The sequence below is a fragment of the Equus przewalskii genome, chromosome 5 (genome assembly GCF_037783145.1).
Source record: "Equus przewalskii isolate Varuska chromosome 5, EquPr2, whole genome shotgun sequence".
In the NCBI taxonomy this organism is placed as follows: Eukaryota; Metazoa; Chordata; class Mammalia; order Perissodactyla; family Equidae; genus Equus; species Equus przewalskii.
In genome coordinates this window covers 60,341,532-60,362,812 of record NC_091835.1, presented here as the reverse complement: position 1 = coordinate 60,362,812, position 21,281 = coordinate 60,341,532, and the positions used below count along the sequence as shown (strand labels likewise).

At 34.5% G+C, this 21,281-nt stretch overlaps 1 protein-coding gene across 3 annotated transcripts in view; it reads right to left on the bottom strand.

The window, feature by feature from the left end:
* LRRK2 (leucine rich repeat kinase 2) overlaps positions 1-21,281 on the bottom strand; it is a 134,361-nt gene that overhangs the window by 71,247 nt on the left and 41,833 nt on the right. For all 3 annotated transcript variants that reach the window (XR_011540042.1, XM_070619407.1, XM_070619406.1), the window contains exons 15-23: positions 18,343-18,487; positions 18,058-18,197; positions 15,925-16,053; positions 15,680-15,850; positions 11,195-11,453; positions 7,886-8,074; positions 2,417-2,535; positions 1,649-1,718; positions 930-1,147 (exon numbers count right to left, since the gene is read on the bottom strand). Coding sequence is in view for 2 of the 3 variants with exons in the window: in XM_070619407.1 (XP_070475508.1) it covers positions 930-1,147; positions 1,649-1,718; positions 2,417-2,535; positions 7,886-8,074; positions 11,195-11,453; positions 15,680-15,850; positions 15,925-16,053; positions 18,058-18,197; positions 18,343-18,487 (1,440 nt within the window). In the remaining variant the exon portion in view is untranslated. The remainder of the gene's footprint in view (positions 1-929; positions 1,148-1,648; positions 1,719-2,416; positions 2,536-7,885; positions 8,075-11,194; positions 11,454-15,679; positions 15,851-15,924; positions 16,054-18,057; positions 18,198-18,342; positions 18,488-21,281) is intronic.

Sequence of the window (21,281 nt, the reverse complement as noted above, 5' to 3'; positions counted from 1 at the left end):
ATCACCTTTCTTTCTTCTCCCTCTCCAGATATACAAACTTTAGAGGAAAGACACCACTTAAATATAATTAAAAATCATGCAATATTGCTTTTAAAATGTCTCAAAATTAAGGTAAATTTTATAGGTTAGAAAATGCATTTACAACAAAACTAGTTTTGAGGAAAAGAGAAAAGCCAGAGATAATCCTTTATCAAAGTTTGAAATTCAGTTCAAGAATTCAGTTTAACAATTTAAACACTTGTATGAAGATCATTTTAATCTGTCAGTATATCTTCTTTGATTTCTGATCCATAGTACTTAAAAATGATGAACCAAGTCAAGATTCAGAGGACTACTCTATCATCAGACTATTTTATACTTTAATTTTTACAAAATAGGAACTTTGAGCAAAAAAATCAATTTTTAAGTGACATGTAATTTTAACACTCAATAAATGCCTTGGGGATAGTTTAGTTGAGCCTCCGTACTTTGAAAATTAAGAAATGAAAGTTCAGAGCAGTCAGAGTAGCACGTTCTTATTGTCAAACAGTTGGTAGCTGAGCCAGAACTAGTACCACCAAACCAGGTCCAATTCTAGTCCATCTAATGTAGTTTAAACAGTTTAAGTTGTCTTACTAGAGTTAAACAATTGAAGACATAATCAACATGTAGCCTTGACAGACTTTAACACCATGTACTACCATGTATCATCAGGACCGAACCCAGAATTCCTTTTAAATCAGACCTCCATTTCCATTGCCCGCCTTCAAAGATGTTTCTGAACACCACACAGACTAAGATACTCATGTGAAAACCAGAATAATGGGGGGACTTATTGTCCAATGACACAAAAGTAGAACCTTCTTTGTAAAGATTTAGCCATGCACGTTAGATACAAATGCAAAAAGCTCTTCAAATATCCTGAGAGTTATAGAATAAATTAAATTTACTTCACATAGTCGTTGTGGAAAGTTCGCGAGTGCGTTCTGGTGAAGCTCCAGCTTTTCAAGATGCTCCAAATGACCACTTATACAGCATTTCTGGCTAAGGGCATCAATATCTCTTAGTTCATTTGCTGAAAGGTCTAATGATGTAATATATTCTCTCTCAGAAGCCAGTGAAGAAATGCTGTCTGAATGCCTCGTATGGGATTGAAGTTTTGATGACCCTTTTGTCAAAAACAAACAAACAATGGAAATATAAGCAAGTAATTTAAGTTCACTTGGTAAACGTTTATTGATCACCTACTAGTGTCGGGCTATCTTCGAGGCACTGGAGATTCAGTAGAAAACCAAACTATGGAACTTACATCCCAGTGGCAGAGATGGACACTAAATAATAAATATTTAATCAGGTGGTATAAGTACCATTAAAAAATAATAGACCTGGAGAAGGGGATGAAGAGTGGCAGTGGTGAGGGTATTATTTACATTTCAGAAAAATAGTAGAAAGGATACGTATCTTATATAACACCATAAAAGGTAAACTTTTAAATCTATAATTGTATTTCATTCTTTTACAGTCTATGGACTCAATAGATAAATATAATTTGAAGGTTATGTAAGATGAAATTGGCACGAATAAAATTTCAATAATTAGAGGAAATTTAACAAAGCACTGTATTCTGCTCAAAATGTCTATTTACTTATGATTTCCGTCAAATACTTACTGAGTGAATCATCTGAAGACAATTTTTTTCTTTTTTGCTTCAGTAAATCTTCATGATCAAAAAAGGGTCCCTATTAAACAAATAGACACTTAGAATAAAATCACTGCCATTTTATGAGCAAAGAGAACATCTTCTTACCTGGATTCCTTAGGAATCACTATAAGATTTCTAGCTAGAGTATTCATGGGACCAAGCCATACCATAAGACACAGACCTAGCCTGGGCTCCATAGACATAGAGCTCTACAAAGAAAAAAGGGTAAAACCAGTTTGAAGTGTACTTAGTAATATACGCCCCCAAACATCTACATACATGGCTCAAAAGTCTACAAATGCGGAGCCAGCCTGGTGGCATAGTGGTCACGTTCGAGAGTTCTGGTTCAGCAGCCCCACGTTCACCAGTTAGGACCCCAGGCGCTGACCTACACAATGCTCATCAAGCAATGCTGTGGCAGGCGGCCGACAAATAAATTAGAGGTAGATGGGCACGAATGTTAGCTCAGGGCCAATCTTCCTCAGCAAAAAGAGGAGGATTGGCGGCGGATGTAAGTTCATGGCTAATCTTCCTCAAAAAAAAAAGTCTACAAATGCAAATTTAAAGTTATATATACATAATTTTATATATATGAATATATTCTGTATATGATGTTTCCATACAAAAGAGAATTAGCAAATTTCTGCACCAACAGCACTTAGCTTTGGCACATAATTTTAGTTATCCAGAGAATATCAGTAACAAAACACACAACATAATCACAACTTAACTTACCAATGAAATGGAATGCCTCTGCAAATTTGGAGAGTAACGCTGCAAGGCAGGATCTCGGTAAAGTTCTCCTACATTAATTGAATTTGATTTCTTTTTCACAAGAAAAGAGCCTTCACTTCCTGTTTTTAAATGATACAATAAAGGCAAGTAAAAAACACTGACTCAATCATAAAAGGCTAGAATCATAGTTTAATCATGAAAGATTAAACACATTTTCATTAATGGAAATTGTCCAATTCCCATTGTAATATCTTTAAAATAGAAATGACAAACATGTTGCCTTTTCATTTTCCAAATTCAACCATATTTCTCTCCTTCCACAAATATTTACTGAATGGCTGTCACAGACTGGACATTGAGTAAGTGCCGAATAAAGATAAGCAGGAAAAATAATCCATGCCTCATATGAGCTCATAGTACAGGAGGAAAGAGCCAAGTAAAAAAATAGCTACACTTGTTATAACAAATACATATATGTACAGGAAGCAGAGAAAGTTCATACACAAATCTGATCAAAGTTCCTCTTTTCTGTTTCTTTGAATTTTTCTTAGAAAATTTTCAAATCTTGTTTTAAATATTGGAATCACACTTTAAATTATTTAACATTCAGCAATCTCTATTTGATTTTAATATTTTATGATTTCATTTATGGAATGACATTAAAATAAACACAATGAGTTTAGTTGGCAATATTGTTTTGAGAGAGAAGAGATGAGAACTAATTTGAAAATTATGGGTTACCAAGGATATAAAGATCAATAAATAAATCATATTATTAAGGATAAATAATGTAGAGGCATTGTTGAAAAATTATGAGATTTTAAATTCCACCACTTTTTATCTTAGAAGCATAAAGAATTAATTTTAAGTGTCAAAACAAATTACAAAATCTACATATCCACAAATCAACTATTTTTATGTTAGCATTTCTAATGTCTTCCTTTACTTAAAAACACTTTGAGAGAATTCTTCTTTTAGCCATGATGGAATAACAAGCACCGAACTTAACCTCCCTCTACAGGCAAGAAAATTGGACAAAATATTTTAAAGAACTGGTTTCAGACATTGGGCAACAGACAGTTGCCAGGATTGTGTAATCTCTGAATGAAAAGAAACAAATTATGTGAGCCTTATGATCACCTTGGCTTTCTGCCTGGAGGCAATTTAAGGGCCACAGGCACCGGGAGAAGAAATTTAAACAAAGCCCAATGGCTTTCCTGAGATGACGAGCTGGAGATCAATATTCATGAAAACGAATTTAGCTGGGAGTTCTGGGGCAGAGTCATGGAAAGAGCTCTAGTAATCTGTACAGAGGTTTCCCATAGACCTGCACTACAGGAAATGTCAAAGATAGTTCTTCAGGAAGAAAGAAATGATACTAAATGCAAACTTCGAGCAATATAAGGGGGTTAAGTCACCAAAAAAAAAAAAAAAATCCAATTACAATCCTTAAAGTTCGTGCACCCAGTAACAGAGCTTCAAAATACACAAAACTTAAACTGATGGAATTGAAAGGAGAATTAACAAATCCACAATTACAATTTCAACATTTCTTTCCCAAATATGAGTAGAAAGAAAACTCAGTAAAGATACAGAAAAACACTAACAAACAATTTGACCTAATTGACTTGACCCAACAGCCAAATAAATGTTCTTTTAAATTGCACATAGGACATTCACAAGGTAAACCATATGGTAGTTTGCAAAGCACGTCTCAGTAAATTTAAAAGGTTAGAAATCATCAGAGTGGGTTCTCTGAGCAAAACAAAGTTAAATCTGAAACCAATAAGATTAAGCTATCTGGGAAAATCTCCAAATATTTGGAAAATAAACAATGCTGTTCTAAATAACACATGAGTCAGAAAAAAATCATAAAGCAAATCAGAAAATTTTCAAAACTGAACATAAACGGAATATAGAAAAATTGTAGGATGCAGCTAAAGTGGTGCTCAGAGGATCTGTATGGTCTTAAATGTTTCTATTATAAAATAAGAAAGGTCTAACAATAGGTGTTCTAAGCTTCCACATTAAGAATCTATAAAAAGAAGAGCCAAATAAAATCAAAATAAGTAAAATAAAGGAAATAAAAGTTTGAGCAAAAATCATTGAAAAAGAAAGCGAAAAAACAATAAAGAAAAATTAATGAAACAAAAATCTGGTTCTTTGAAAACATCAATAAACTCGATAAACCTTGATCTAGACTGAAGAGGAAAAAAAAGGAAAGACAAAAACTACCAATGTCAAGAATTAAAAATCAGTTATCACTACAGATCTTAATAACATTAACAAGACAATAAGAGAATTACTATAAACATTAAACAAATAAATTTGGCAACTTATGTGAAATGGGAAAATTCCTTGAAAGTCATAAATTACAAAAACTGAAGCAAGAAGTAATAGAAAATCAAAGTAACCATAAATCTATTAAAGTTATTAAATTTATAATTAAAAATCTCCCCCCACAAAAAAATTCCAAACCTACATGGCTTTACTGGTGAATTCTATCAAACATTTAAGAAGGAAATAAAACCTCTCCTACACACAAACTCTTTTGGAAAATAGTGGAGTTGGGAACATTTCCCAACTCATTTCAAGAGGCTAGCATTACTCTCATAATGACAAGGAAACATAAAACTACAGACCAACATCCATCACGGATGCAAAATCCTTTTAAAAATTTTAGAAAATCAAATCCAATAATACATAAAAAGGATAATACACCATAATCAAGTGAGATTTACCCCAGAAATGAAAGGTCGGTTTAACATTTGAAAATCAATCAATGTGAGTATATTAACAGAATAAAGGGGGAAAATATGCTCATTTCAACAGATGCAGAAAAGAATTTTCCAGCATCCACTAGTGATAAAAAGTATTTCTCAACCTGATGAAGGGTATCTATGAAAATAACTTCAGATAGCATCATACCTAACGGTGAGAGACTGAATGCTTTACCCCTCTGGTTTGGAAACCAGAGAACAAGGCCTACTCTTAACACTTCTATTCAACATAGTACTGGAGGTCCTAGCCAGTGCAATAAGACAAGAAAAAGAAAGATGCACAAATCAGAAATAAAGAAGTAAATCTGTCCTTATTAGCAAATGGCTTTACTGTGCACAAAGAAAATTCTATGGAGTCAACAAAAAGTTGTTAGAACTCATGAGTTCTGCAAATCCACAGGATACAATATTCAGATACAAAAAAATCAACCGTATTTCTATATACTAGCAGTAAACTATTGGAAATGGGAATTCAAATACAATACTATTTATAATAGCATCAAAAAATATGCAGTACAAAACACTGGTGAGAGAAACTTTAAATGAAAAATAAATGGAAATATATATCACATTTATATGTCAGAAGACTTATGTTATGAAGACATCAATTCTCCCAAATGTATTTATAGATTTAATTGAAATAAATTATTAATCCTATATTATAGAATAGTAATATATTATTTATTTATTAATTCTACATTAAATATATATTTATAGATTTAATTCTAAAAAATATCCCAGCATAAAATTAGTTGATTCAAAATGTATACAGAAATGCAAAGAATCTAGAATAATGAGAAAAATTTTGGAAAAGCACACCACCAGAAGACTTACACTATCTGACTTCAAGACCCACTATTAAACTACAGTAATCAAGACAGTATGGCATTGGCACAAGGATAAAGATATAAATCAATGGCACAGATTAAAGAATGCAGAAATAGAATCACACCTAAATGGTCAAATAATTTGCACAAACATGCCATTAATTCAATCAGGAAATACAGTATTTTCAACAAGTGATATTAAAACAACTGGATATCTATGTGGAAAAAATAAATGTTAATCTTTCACTGACACCATACACAAAAATTAACTTAAAATGCATTACAGAGCTAAATGTAAAAGCTAAGATTTTAACACTTCTGTGAGGAAACACAGGGGGAAATATTCACAAATTTGGGATAGGAAAAGATTTCTTAAATGGGATAGAAAAAGCACAAACCATGAAAGAAAGAACTGAAAAACTGCACTTTATCAAAATTTAAAACCTCTGCTCTTTCAACAATAAGTAACAAAATGAAAAAACAAGTTATGATGGCAAGAAAATATTTGCAATTCATCTATCTGTCAAAGGACTTCTATCTAGAATAAATAAAGAACTCTTATAATACAATAATAAGACAACAACTCAATTAAAAGTTAGCAGATTTGAACAGATACTTTGCAAAGAAAATATATGAGTGGCCAATAAGAACATGAAAAGATTCTCAATATCAATGGTCATCAGGGAAATGAAAACTAAACCCAAATAAGCTAGGACTACACCTCCCCTAGATCGGCTAAAATTGAATTTTCTGATTACACCAAGTGTTGTAGAATGATGAGAATGTAGAACAACTAGAATTCTCATATATTGCTGGTGGGAGTACAACATGGTGCAACCACTTTGGAAAACAGCCAGACTTTATTCATACACAGGAAACACAGTAGGATTCTGTTTACATGAAAGTTGAGAAAATACTAAATCTGCAGTGACAAAGAGCAGATCAGTGGTTGCCAGGGGCCAAAGCTGGGGAGGGGAGGCCTTCTCTGTGAAGAGGCATAAAGGATCTTTTTTGGATGATAGAAATGTTGCATAACTTGATAGTGGTGATGAATACATGAATATATAAATTTTTCAAAAATTCCATGAAAATACATACTTAAAATTAGTGTATTTTATTTTATGTTAACTATATCTCATTAAAGTTGGTTTTAAAAAATACTTGGACCTGAGACATGAGATTCTGGAATAACTCTTGCTTTTTGCCTCCTCAAACACCTTTATTCTATCACCCAATGTTTTCAATCACACTACATTAATAAAAAAGCACCTCATCCCATTTTCACTAGACTGCATTGTGTGAAATATGCCAGCCCTAGTCACCGTCATTATACATCTTGCCATGTCAATTTTTTTAAAGTTACCTCAAATGAGTTATTAAAATATTAATATTATTTTTAATATTAATAAAGTGAAAATATTTTTTATTAAACAAGTCCTATTTGCCAAGTACTCTCCCAGATCCCTTACATACATTTTCTCTAATTCCTAGAAATAATCCTGCAAGGGTGGCAACATTACCTTTAATAAGGCTAAGGGGATGACACAAGCCACAAAAGGATCTAGTCAATGACGGAACATGGAATCCAATTCCAATGTGAGTCAGAGCGTTTCCACTGCACCAGTCCCCATTCACCAATTATAGGCAGTACTATAACATTTAGTAGTGCAGAGATGCATTTTCTGGACAGTCATTGCCTTAACTGGAATTAGTAAACATTAACTATTTCCAATATTGAACACATTGCTCCTCAAGTTTTTTCACATGAATTAAATCAGGTTTTTGTCCCAATTCCTACTGTTAAATACCAGTATGTTAAGAGTTTTAAAACACAAAAGGAACTAGTTTTTTATAATAAATACCTTCACTATCCAGGTCATCACTTTGACCAAACACACTGTCCACAAAAGTGTCAGGAATGAAGGTCCATTCATCAAATTTATCAAGTACTTCTTCAGAAATATTGCCCTCGCTGCCTGAGGCTGCTCCTTCCTCGGCAGCACTTTTCATCTGATATCTGAGCACCATTCTTGCCAGGGTGGATCCTATATCTAAAAATAAAAAGATACACCAGCAACTTAGACATTAACAATCACACAAACATAAACACATATCATACCAAAGTTCCTTATATATTTTCGTATTTCTAGAGAATTTTTTATTCATACTTCCAAAGTCACTTTACAATTGTGATATTGCATAAGTAGCAGGTGGTGAATTTAAACTTTTTAAAAATCACAAAAATTCATACAAAGCTTTGGCATCAAAATTGAATCTTTATGAAATTAACTTGACCCAGGAAAGTGGCTGGGCTTTGAAGCCAGACAGGCCTGGGCTCAAATCCTAGTAACACCACTTGCAAGTTATACAAGGTCTTTGAGTGTCAGTGCCCTCACTTGGAAAGAGAACACAACAATACACACCCTAGGGTTATGGAAAAGATTAAAGGAAATGCTGCAGATAAAATGTTTAGCACGATACTTAGAAAATAGAGGATGCTCAATAAATGATATTCTTATTTTTATAAACTATTTGCTACGTGATTCATTCTATTGGGAAACTTGGTAGAATTTCAAAGTTAACATTCCTCTAGCTATTTTATTATATTTCATAGTATGCTCTATTATGAAGAAATAAGTTGGCAGAGTCCTCTTTGTCCTACATATAACCTGGAAAATTCTTCCAAATATTACTCTTATAGCTCACATGATAATATGTATATGCAATTCAGTCAAGTAGTACCTGAAAAAGCTTTAAAGCTTTTTTAAAGCTGTTTTAAAGCTATGAATCCAAAATGCTCTCTACTCAGAGCAGCTGCCAATAAAATTATGGCTATGCTCTCCCATCAATCAATGGCATTATTATGTCTTTTAAATTACGTAAGAATTGTCAATGGTAAAAAAAAAAAAAAAAAAAACCTTCATACAGAACAAAGGGAATACAGTGAATGGTAAATCTCCCTTCATTCCTCTCCAATGGGCCCACAATTCCTCTCTAACAGAAATCAAAGAACAAAGTAAGCAGGTTGCTGCATGAGACTGGTTGAAGTGATAAAACATGGGATCTAACCATGTTTCATTAGTTTCCAAAGTCCCCAGAGGCAACCAGGAAACCCATTTCTGGAGTTTTTTCCTGACATAGTCTTTTCATATTCAAGCATGTATCACTACCATATCCCAATTGTGTTTTCACCAACATTAGTATACTAAAAACTCTCTTCTGTGCTTTCTTTTTTTCACTTAATAATGCATTCTATATCCAGATATTTGGATTTGCTAGATTCTCCCCACCCCCCCGCCCCAGCAAAGATTGCAAAGCATTCCACTGCAGGAATGCACCATGATTGATTTGAACAGTTTCTTTGGGGAAATACTTGGGATTTTTTCCATAATTTTTTGCCATTATAAACAATATTTTAATGTGTATCCTTGCACAAAATCTTTTGTGCACATTAAGAATGCCTAGATCATGGATTCCTATTTCTGGGTCAAAAAAGCATGAATGTACATTTAAAATATTGATGGATATTGCCAAATTGACAAATTAGATAATTTAAATTCATATCAATAATGTGTGATGTACCTGTTTCCACATATGCTTATCAACATGATTTATCACCAAATTTTTATTTTTACCAATATCATAAATATTTAATGAGCAAAAAACTAGTATATATGCTAAGGTTAGAACAATGGGAAAAAACTGGCATTGACTTTATGACGCATACAATCTACCAAAACGTAGATTATAAGAGGAAAAAATACAATTATATAATGTGATAAGTGTTTGTACAGGTAAGAAATAAGGTGCTGCAGAAACCTGTAGGAGGACCTTCCACCCAGAATTCATGTGAGCACGAATGTTTTCTTATAAATATACCCAGAGGAATCCATGATCCAGGCATTCTTAAATGTGCATAGAAGATTATGTACAAGGATGCACATTAAAATATTGTTTATAATAGCAAAAAATTAGGAAAAAAATCATAAGTATCCCCCAAAAGAAACTATTCAAATCAATCATAGTACATTCATGCAGTGGAATGCTTTGCAATCATTGGGGGGAAAAACATCAGTTTTCTTGTAAAAAGTGATATAGTGCTGAGGCAGGAAGAACAAAGAGGCAGCCAGGTGAAGAGAGAAAGTTAGGGTGTCAGGTAGAGAGAGTAGCACTCAGAAAAACCTGAAAGTAAGAGGATGTGAAGCTTTCAAGAAACAGGGAAATTCAATCTGACTGGATCTTCTAGGGCCCACTGGAAGGCTGGAGACCTTGAATTTGTAAAGGCACCAATATACATGGATAGATACTTTTCTCTAGCAGCATTTGGCTATCCCGGTGAAAGTGAGGAAAAAGTAGACTGTTGGACTGACCAAAAATGGAGTTTTGCCATTTATGTGCATCAGAAAAACAACAGAAAAGCAAATCCATTATTAACAAGAGAGTCCTTAAGGTGAAGAGTCATGGAGTATATCACTGTGGGCAAGGAGGCAGGCATGGGAGTAAGTTAGCAGAGGGAAGGCTGGGAGCTCAAGCTTTCAAACACATTTACTGGGAAAAACTGAGACAGACAAAAAGACCAAAACGTTCACAGAGGATGATGCCAACGTGTCATCAATATACTTACTATATACAAAATATATATGTTTGAAAACATAAAGAAAATACATCCTTAATTGAAATACAAAGTACATTAACTTGAAAATGCAAAGTATATATGAGCATTTGTTCCCGCATGTACATTTTAATGCATATGTATATGTAAGCACATAAAAAGTCTAGGAAAAAATTTACATTGATTACCTATAAGAGAGAAAATAAGTCATTGTTATTTTCTTCCTTATGATTTTTTGTGCTTTATTATTTTTAAAATGAGCATGGGTTACTTTTATAATAAAAATAAAATTTATTAAAAGAAAAGTAACCCCTCAGAAGGCTTCCACTGTTTTGCTCTATCTTCATAAAATATGTCTTTGCTGGGTCATAAAGAATTTAAATATAATATCATTTTCAAGCATTTCATGACCAAAAAAATAAAAAGATATCCAAACATTTGCAATATTTTTGCCTTAAATTGCACCAAACTGGAATGAAACATAACTAAAAGATTAGTGACTTAAAAAAAATACTACTAAAAATAAGACTTGTACCAAAAGCTTCCTGTTCATACTTACTCATTTCTTTTCTTAAATTAGATGTCTTATCTGGAAATAAAGGACCAAGCCAAGATGGTTCAATTTTTCCCATACAAAATCCTCCAAGGCAAATGCTATTATTGGCCAGATCCAGGGCAAGCCTCCTTAAGAGTAAACTGATGATTTGGCTGTCGCCTTTCCCAATGCTTATTGTCAGCGCTTTCCGTACATCTTGTTCACGGGAACCACTATTCAGTAACAGCTCCACCAATTTGGGACTGCTCGCTTTCTCACATACCTATTAAAAACAAAAAGAAGGTAAGCATATTAAAAACCTAGATTTCTTCCTTTTGGGAGAGTAGTCAATCAAACTTTGTGTGATTTTCCTCTACACTTTTCAATTTAGATTGAAACAAAGTAAAATAAGGCAAAACCCATCCTTGAAATAGATGAGGAAAATAAAATAAGCTTAGCACCACAAATACCAGATTAGCATAAATCAATCTGCCATATGAGAGTCAGTTAGCATGAAAGAGACAACACACGATATGGAGAAAAAGCTCAAAGACTTGAAGTCAGAAGAATTGGCTCCACCAACAGTACATGTGGCTTACACTTTCTGGGCTTCTGTTTGCTCGTTTGAAGACAGCTAGGAACCTAGTACCCTAACCCAGTAAATGCTACAGCCCTGCCTTCACTCATGATAGAGAATAACTAAATGAGACTAAAAATATTGTAAAATTTGTTAATGCCACATGCAAAGGATAACCATCATTCATTTCTGGTTTTCCAGGACAAGAATCTGAATTTCAATGAAGAAATACCTTATCTCGCAGCTTTCTACCTTCCCTTGAATGTGATGTTTTCAGAGCATGTGCTCAAGCTGGGTTAGCATGCTAGATGCTACAAAAACTAGAGTGAGTGTGGCAAGCAGAGAGAAGTCTTAGCAACCCGGAGCATAGCACATTCAGGGATAGCTTCTGGAAGGCAAAGGAAGGTGATGTTTTATCAACTAGAAGATCAAAGTAGTAGATCATAGAAATATTATATGTCAGGGACTGTGCTAAATTCTGTTCACAAGATCTCTAATCCTTATAAAAAACCATATGCCATAAAAATTATTACCCCCATTTTATAGATGAATATTTAGAAAAGGTATGTGATTTATCCAAACCCTTAGAGCTAGTCAACGAGACACTTGGATTTAAAGTCAAACCTGCCAGCTCCAAAGCCTGTGCTCCTTTCACCACCAAAAGTAAGGATTAAAAAATGCAAAGGAAAGAAGACCTCAAGATCCAGGGTACCAGGTCAGGGGAAGAAGGAGGTTGGGGAAAATTGCTTAATTCTCTGGAACTACAGTGTGTTCAAGAGATTTGAAGGGAAAGCTCTGTGGTTTGATGGCACCAACTTAATGCCCAGTCTCCAGGATCACCTACCTTCAACCTCTTCTCCCCAGAGCCACTATAGTACCTTTCTACTTTAGATATGATCAACCCACTGTCCTGTTTAAAAAGCTAAAACCCCTCTGTTCCAGGACATTCCCACAAACACAACATGCAATTTTTCAAACCTCATTACCTGATTTTATGCTATTTCTATTGCCCTAAATGTCTAACTCTGCTCTTCACCCAGCAAAAAGATGTTCATTCTTGAAGGAACAGTTCCAAAGTCTCTCGCACAGTAAGTTCTTGCTACCAACCTCCCAGGACACATACACCCTTCCTCCTCCAGGGTCCCATCCCATTTTGTTTAACATGGCACTTAACATACTGAACCAGACATGCCTGTCTTTTTTACAACTAAAAAGAAAGGCATGGATGCAACTGCAATTCAATTTGTATCTCTGTAGCTTAGCACAATGCCTAGGAAATATACTTAACCAGTAAATTACTAAAATCCTCTCTAAGTACCCACAAGGAATTTAAATGGAAGAAAAGGAGGAGGGGAAGAAGGGAGGAAGGGACAAATGGATGGTGGGATAGAGGGGCCAAAAGACTCAATCACAAATGCCTTCTCCTGTAGCCTGTGCTTTCCCCCTAGAAGATGCTCAACACATTTTTGTAGAGATATTTTCCCTGGGAGACCCAAACAATCCAAGCTGACTTTAGGCATATGGTGCATGAAGAGAGAGAGATATAGGAAAGTGTATCAGACAAAAGAAATAAAATTATGAAAGTAATAGGAAAAAATACTGCTCAGAAATACAGTTTTGCATTTAAATAATAATGAGTATAATTCAGAATATAATCAAAGATTATCAAAAGAATAATTTACTATTCTTTGGAATCTTCTTTCTCATCTTCTAATTTATAATTAATGCAGCCCACAATCAAAACCCAATATTTCAAACTAGCATTTGAGAATGAAATGAACAACCCCACCACCACCACTACCGTGAATCTGCTGTGTAGACAAGAGATTAAAGCAGGCGCTCAGGAGGCGGATTTCCCACTACTTACCAGGAGTGTGTCCTTCAGCAAGTCATTTAGCCTCTCTGTGCCTCAATTCCTTGCCTGTATAATAGGGATAACACTAGAACCTATTCCTAAGGTGGTTGTGAGGATTAAATTGTGTAAAGGACTCAGAGCACTGCCAAGGTGGTAATGAACACCACAGAAGTATTTTTTATTATTTTTATTTAAACTTCATTATACTTGCTCTTCCCACCATGATTTGATGAGTCTTATCCTCAGGTCTCTATTCATGCATTTTCACGTCCAGTGTTAATCTTCCATATTGTTCTCTATCAATCACATACATTACATCATTAAATTCTCCTTAGAAAGCCTAACAAGCTTAACTCCATCTTTGTTCTGAATAGTTTTTAATTACGCAGCATTGGTACATAAATAGTCTTGATTATCTTATATGCTCTAGTGCAAAATAAGGCATGTTTGATCAATCTACCCACAATATTTAATCAATATTTATTATTTGCTAGATACAAATAATCTCTGACAACTAAGATAAATTCTTTAAATTTAATACATCCATGGATGTAAAGATCTGATTTTGTTTTAAGAAGAAAAGATACAAATAAGCGCATTAAGTCCAAAAGAATGTGGAAAGAAGAATAACATAAAAAAGGTTTTTGTATAAAAAGATTTGGACAAATTGAGAAGAATGGAAAGCACTTCCTGTGGAGAATGTAGAGTATTTGCACTCGGGTGCTATTGGGTGTGTTGCTTCCCTGATGAAAAATATCAAGGGGAAGTTTCTTTTCAGTTCTTTGGCATATCCAAGTAACATTAATGCAATGTTCTGCAGATCACACAAAAGATATGCAATAAAAACATATTAAATTATTAAGGGAAATAATGTAATTACCTTTAATAACAGAGAAGCAAGTATTTTTAACGTTGCTTGCTTAAATGAAATTTGACTAAATTTAAGTAATTTGATTATTTATTTGGTTTTAATGCCTAAATTAATTGTGCACAAAAATGAGTTACAGCTCCAGTTTCTTTTTATGGAGACTGCTAATTAGTACTAACTTAATCTTACAGTTGAAAAACTGATTGAATCCATAGGCTAGTGGGAAATTAAATAAAAGGCGGCTTTAAAAGTGAATTATTGGAAAGCATAGTACTCTGCTGGTTATTTAATAATACATATTAAATCACTACATAACTGCTTTGTTAGAAATATTAAATTTCTAGAAAATATACATGGTGCTACATGAATGCTATTATAAACTAAAATTTATATAATGAAGACTAAGTTGAAATAACATGTAATACACTTTACTAAATATTGTTGAATTCATACTGTAGGTAAAGCAATGAGTTAGATATTCTGAACGATGCAAAGATGAACGTTATACATTTCTACTTTCATATGACTCACACAATATACAAGAGGTGTACACAAATTGTCGTGGACTTACAGAAGAAATAAATCTTTACTTTGTATGGAGGCCAAGAGGTATTAGGAGGGCTTTATCAAAGAAAGAGAATTTGAGTTAGATTTTGAAGGCAGAGTAGAACAATTAGATAGATGTATTTGCACACAAGGAAAGAGAGAAGCAAGGCAGGGCCACAGTGCTACACAACTGCAGGGGGGCCAAGAGCAGGGATGTCAATGTGAACGGCACCCCCAAAAGTGTGCAGTACACAGCCTACATGGCCACACAGCCCTGAGGGAAGAACTTTCCAGACAGAGAAACTGAAAACAGAGAGAAAATGGTTGAAAAAATGATCAAAACAAAATAAAACTGTGTGTTATATGGATTGTGGCTAGAGGACAATTTGTATAGAGATGTATAGTAGGAGACACATTTGAAAAGTTATTTATAAACCTAACAAGGTAAGTAAACAAGTAAAATGAAGGATTAGACTGGATAATACCTAAAGGACCGTATTATTTCTGAAATTCTGTGAATCTGAATGCCTACTACAAATCACAAGCAATTGTGCAACAAACTGATAAATTCTGTGGTAAAGAACAATAGGATATAAGTAAGAGTTATACAATGGCAGAGTCAAATAATAGAGAAAAGACAAAAGTGAGGCATTGAGCATTTACCTGACAAATTAAAGAAGTTGCCTCCTTTGCTCGATTGGCATCGGCTCCCAAGAGAAGCAAGCATTCAACCATGATGCTGTTGTTCTGATCACATGCTCTCTCTAGCATCACACTCTTTAACTCATCATCCATAGCTAATTTTGCAAAGCACTTGCAACAAAGGTTTAGAAACTAAAAAGAATGGAAATGAAGATTAGAGTCAGCTAAATACATAACAGTTGGCACGCAGGTGACAAATACTGTACCTGTTGATCCTTTTGTTCCATGATACTGGAAGACAGCTGATGGAATATTACCGAGTCAAAGGCATGCTGGACCAGCAGCTTGGAAAAAGACACTGACAGTTCCAATATTGCCAAGACTGCCTGAAATCCCTAAAGTGTGACCAAAAATAATATTAATAACATAGGAATTTACAGGCAAAAATGAATAAATAAATAACATAAAACAGAAAGTTTGTATATGATACTTAAAATCTGGAATGTTCACTAAGTAAGTAGATATATTTATTGGGTTTGCACTTTAAAGCTGTAAACCTTGAAATAATCCTACAAATATGCCTTGTTCTCTCATTGCTAAGAAATACAGCAACCACACAGAGAATAAAGTGCTAATTAACAAACCATCATCTAGCAAAGCAGGAAAAAAATACCTAATCCACTAACATTTGGCTTTTAAAGATCTCTATCTGAAGCCATGCCTACAAGATGAAAGTGAGATATTAATCAGGATTAGAACAGCAGAATCAGTGAGGCTGCAGTCCCAAATAAGCCAGTAAAGTGAATTTTTTATAACAAGATTGCAGATTAGGTTCTCTTGATAGCCCAGCATTTACCCAACATGTTTGTACTTTCTTCTGAAATTTTAACCTCAAAGAGACAAATCTGAGCTCGTGGATTTCATTCATTTTGAGAAAAGGTCTGAAGGCACTTTGAGGTTTACATCCCCACAGCAAATTATCTATAAAGAACTCATCAGTCACATCATTACTTTTAGGACCACGTCAAGCATATTCCCAAGAGTTTTCTGGGCTCTCCACCCATGTGACGTTTTAAGGAAAAAATGAACTTTTCACTTTACTGTCATTTAGGTTGGGTAAACTCACCAAAGATCAACTGAACTTTTTAAATTTTTATTATCTTTCAATGTAAAATATTAATGAAATAGTCTAAATATGAAAATTATTATTTTGAGCTCTTAAAATGTCTCTGCAAACACTTACTAACATTTGATAAGAGAAGTAGTCTTAATTTATGCAGTTCTGAGGGACATGTGGTCCACCCAACTCTGCAGCAGAGGTCCCCGCAAACTCAAAAGAAGGCCACAGCAAGGCAAGTAATGCAAATGTGTAGAAGGCACATAATTCAAACAAAATTTATAAACACAGAACTGGCCATATCAAATATGTCGGCAGGCCAAATTCATCCCACTGGTCAATAGTTTATAACCTCTACTATAGAGATCCTAAAATTTATGCCTACATGAATTAATATTGAGTAACGAGAGCTGCACACCTGCACAAAATCATTTCCTTCCCTAGGATATTTTTAACTAATTCTACCTTGGCTTTAATCAGCCTAAGCTGGGGCACATGATAAAAAGCAGATTTATAAAACACATTGTTATTTTTAATCTAATAATTGAGTGTGTTCAGCAATTTACAATTAAAAAAACTTTACATCCATCATCTCATTTATGAATAACGTCTGTGCAAAGGTTAGAACTTAGATATTTTTATTCCTGGTCAATGTTGCCATTTATGAAAATATTTGCTGAGTGTGGTTTATGAAAGTTGCAAACTCCATTACTAAAAAACCACAAGCAAGGCAGAAACTTTTAAAGAAACTATTTGTTTTGCTAACATTAAAAAAAAAACCTGACATAATTTATTTCTTAATCTCCCGTGAACTAACCCTAAACCAATATCTTGAATTCCCTATAAGGACAGTTATTATACATTACATTTTAAATTTTGCTTGATGAAAAATGTTAAAAATATTGTTTCACTGCAAGAAAAGAAATCAAGAGGCATAAAACACAGAGAATGACAAACTTCGGAATATTTATAACTTCTATTTATCTAAAATCTAAGCAAATAAAGCTCAGCTAGCTGGAATTTCTTTAGCACATTCTTTGCTCTTTCATGGAAAAGACAAATGGCCAATTTACATGCTGATTTTAGAGATTTAATAATGAAACAGGATCTTTAGAGATTCAATCCAATTCCCTTCACCTTCTATAATTAAAGTACTAAAAAATGATAAATGGTTTTCAATTAACTAGAATATCCCCATTAAAGCAAAGCTGGAATCACACCAACTGCTGTGCAAGAGAAATCTGTGCAAGATCTCAAATTCCCTTCAAGATAACGCACATACTTTACTCTGAACTTCAGCAATATCCTTAAATCGTTGTAAGCTGGAAACCAGAATTTTTGCCAGGAGATGCCCAGTTCCGAAGCATAAATTCTTCTTTGTAATCAAGCATCCTACAAGACTTAAACCCAGACACTGAATTTCTAGAAGAATAAAAGAAAAAAAATAGAATTAATTGTTTTAAATCTCAAAACTGAAGGAAAAAATTTAAAGACATCCAACCAACATCTATTCTATTCAAAGGTCTATAGAAATCTATTCTAAATCCTGAGTTCAAACTGTACCAACCTTGGTCGTCCGGATACATCTGCAGTGTATGAAGTATCAAATCAATGGCACCTTCCAGGGATAACACCTCTAACGCATCAGGAAAATGTGCTATAGAAGAAATTACTTTTAATCCACATTTCTGAATCCCAGGATTTCCAATGAACTAAAATCAAAAGGACAATTAAGTGATGTTAAAAATGAGTTCTTAATATTTACCTTAGTTAAAGCCAGTTACAGACTGATAAAATATAAACCAGTAGTCTAAATAAAGATTAGTAGCCTTGATTCTGCCTTATATTACTAACACTTTATTATTAAAGATAAGAGCTAACATTTTAATATTTATTGACTGCGCTGTGTGACTGGCACTGTGCTAAATATTTTAAATGCATTTTTTTCCACAATAATCTTGTTAAATACATACAAATATCATTCCCATTAGACGAGGAGTTCACTGAGGGTTGGAGGGGTTGAGCAACTATTCCTAAAGTTATACAGATTGTAAATTGCTGAAGTGAGAGCAAATCAAGGATGTCTGATTCCACAGCATGCGTACTTAACCAGTAAAATGCAATGCTGCCTCTGACCATAGAAAATACTAATTGAGAATTCACTCTTTAAGTGCTCTACACGCCTTATCTCATTTTTTCCCCTCAACAGCCTTATGCAATAGGTTTATCAAACTTTAAAGACATGGGAACAAGCACTCAAGTCACACAGCTAGTGTCAGTTCTAGGACATGAAAATAAAGGTGTCTGCCTTAAAAGCCCAGAATCTTAATTACGACCCCTTCCAACCCGTTAATCTCAGTTCCTCTAAATGGTCTGACATTATTTACAAGTATTCTAATGGAGACCACTTCTTTCTCCAGGCCACCCTACTCACTGACTGAGGAGAAAACAGTCAACACACTTTCCAACCATGTGACAGTCACAGTCACACCTCCTGTCTTTTGAAGTTTGCGACATAGCTAACTCTTACACTGGCCATCTCTGCTTTGCTATAGTGCTCTCCAATTTTCTACCATGATGTGAATGCCCACCTAATAGCTTCTAGATACACCATAGAGCTGAAATACCTTCAAACCAGATTTCAAGCTCTGATGTAGTCTCTTCAACCAAAACCTTCTGCCTTCCAACTTTTCTCACTTCTATACTGGCAATGAACATATTTTTGTTCCTTTCCCAATCTTGTTCCTCAACGCCTCTCAATGGTCCTTACTCAGCATCTGTTTTGGTATAGGGTGTGGGAAGAAGCATCATTTTCTTATCTTGTGCACTTCTCCTTCACCGTCTAACTGCTCAGCTTGGACATCGTTTCATCCATCATTTCAACAAGACACTCATATCCCTGCCTCCCTCGGCACCTTTCCCTGTCATTATTTCTATCTTATCAGCTTCCCGGGTAGTAAAAGTCTATCAGCTTTGGAGCCAATTAAATTTGGATTTAAATTCTGGCTCCATTACTTAATAGTTCTGTGAATCTGAGGACCATTAAAAATCAAGGAAATATTTAACCAGAAGTGGTATTTGCTCAGAAGGTGTTATTCAAGAAATATAAACATATTTATATTCATATAAATTCAAAGTGGTACAAATGAACCTAGAGGGATGGCCCAGTGTCTGTCTCAGCTTCCTCAGTTCTAAAATGATCCTAATAATGCAGGGTTGTTATGAGGATGAAATGAGATAACTGACCGTCCATGCAATAAACATTGAGTGAAGGCCACAGTTCAGGCCTTGGGCTAAACACTCTCCTCAGAGATGAAAAACTCCTAAATGGGAGAGAGTGTCCCTAAATTGGTCTTCCATTCCATCAAGCTACCACTTTTCCTTCATTCCTAAACTTATTAATAGAAAAGTCTACACGCACGACCTCCACATTCTCCCCACCCCTTAATTTCATATAATCAGACTTCTGTCCTAACCACTCTGAATTAAAACCATTCAAAGAAAAAAGTCCTTTAACAACTGAATTGCTGCTTTTTCTTCCCTTGATTTCCATGACACATCATGCCCCTAATTATTCTCAAACTTTAAAACCATTCATTTGCCCATCTCCTTGACAATCCCTTTCTTTCAACTCCAAACTTTCTCCAAAGTCCTTTTCTTAAAACCCTTCTGTTTACGAATGGGATTTCATACACTAACATGGCTTCAAGTCACCATAACAACAATAGCAACAACCACAACGATAATGCCAAAATCTGTGGAGCGCTGGCTATGTGCCAGACATTCTAAGCACTTAATATATATTAACTCATTTAATCGTCGCAAAAACCCTTTGATGTAGAAACACTATCATTAGCCCTTGTTACTAATGAAAAAAAATTGAGACACAGAAACCTTGGAGCAGATAACTCAAAGTATAAGTTTAAACTCTCTTAAGCTCCTAGCCCACATTTCTCTTTGTTTGACACCAGTATCTTAAACTCAGACCTTCAAAGCAAAAAGTTTATCATCTTCTCAAAAAAAGTAAAAAGTCAGATTGTTATTCTGAACTTTCCGTTTGATTAATAATATCATCATTCCTGTTTCCTGGGCGAGGCTGGCGTCATGGGTGTGCACCTGTGCAGTCACACAGGTCTCTGTGCTTAGAACGGCCCCACCTGGTTTAACGCTCTGCTGCCACCATCTTGAAATTCTTAAACTTTTTAAAGAAAGGGCTTTGCATTTTCATTTTGCACTGATCCCCACAAATTATGTAGTTGGTCCTGCTCCCAAGCTCGAAATGCATCATAGGCTTACTTTTTACACTAAAAATCAAATCGAACTGCTATTTACAAAGCACCTATCCTTGTCCTTAACATCATGTCCTCTAACGAGTTTCTACTCAACTACTGGTTCTGCTACCTTGAGCTCCCCTAATCTCTAACTATTCAGTGCAATTTGATGGTGACAACTTGCAACACAAAATCTGTGATTTGTCTAGGCAAAAAGAGAAGGCAGAGGATCACA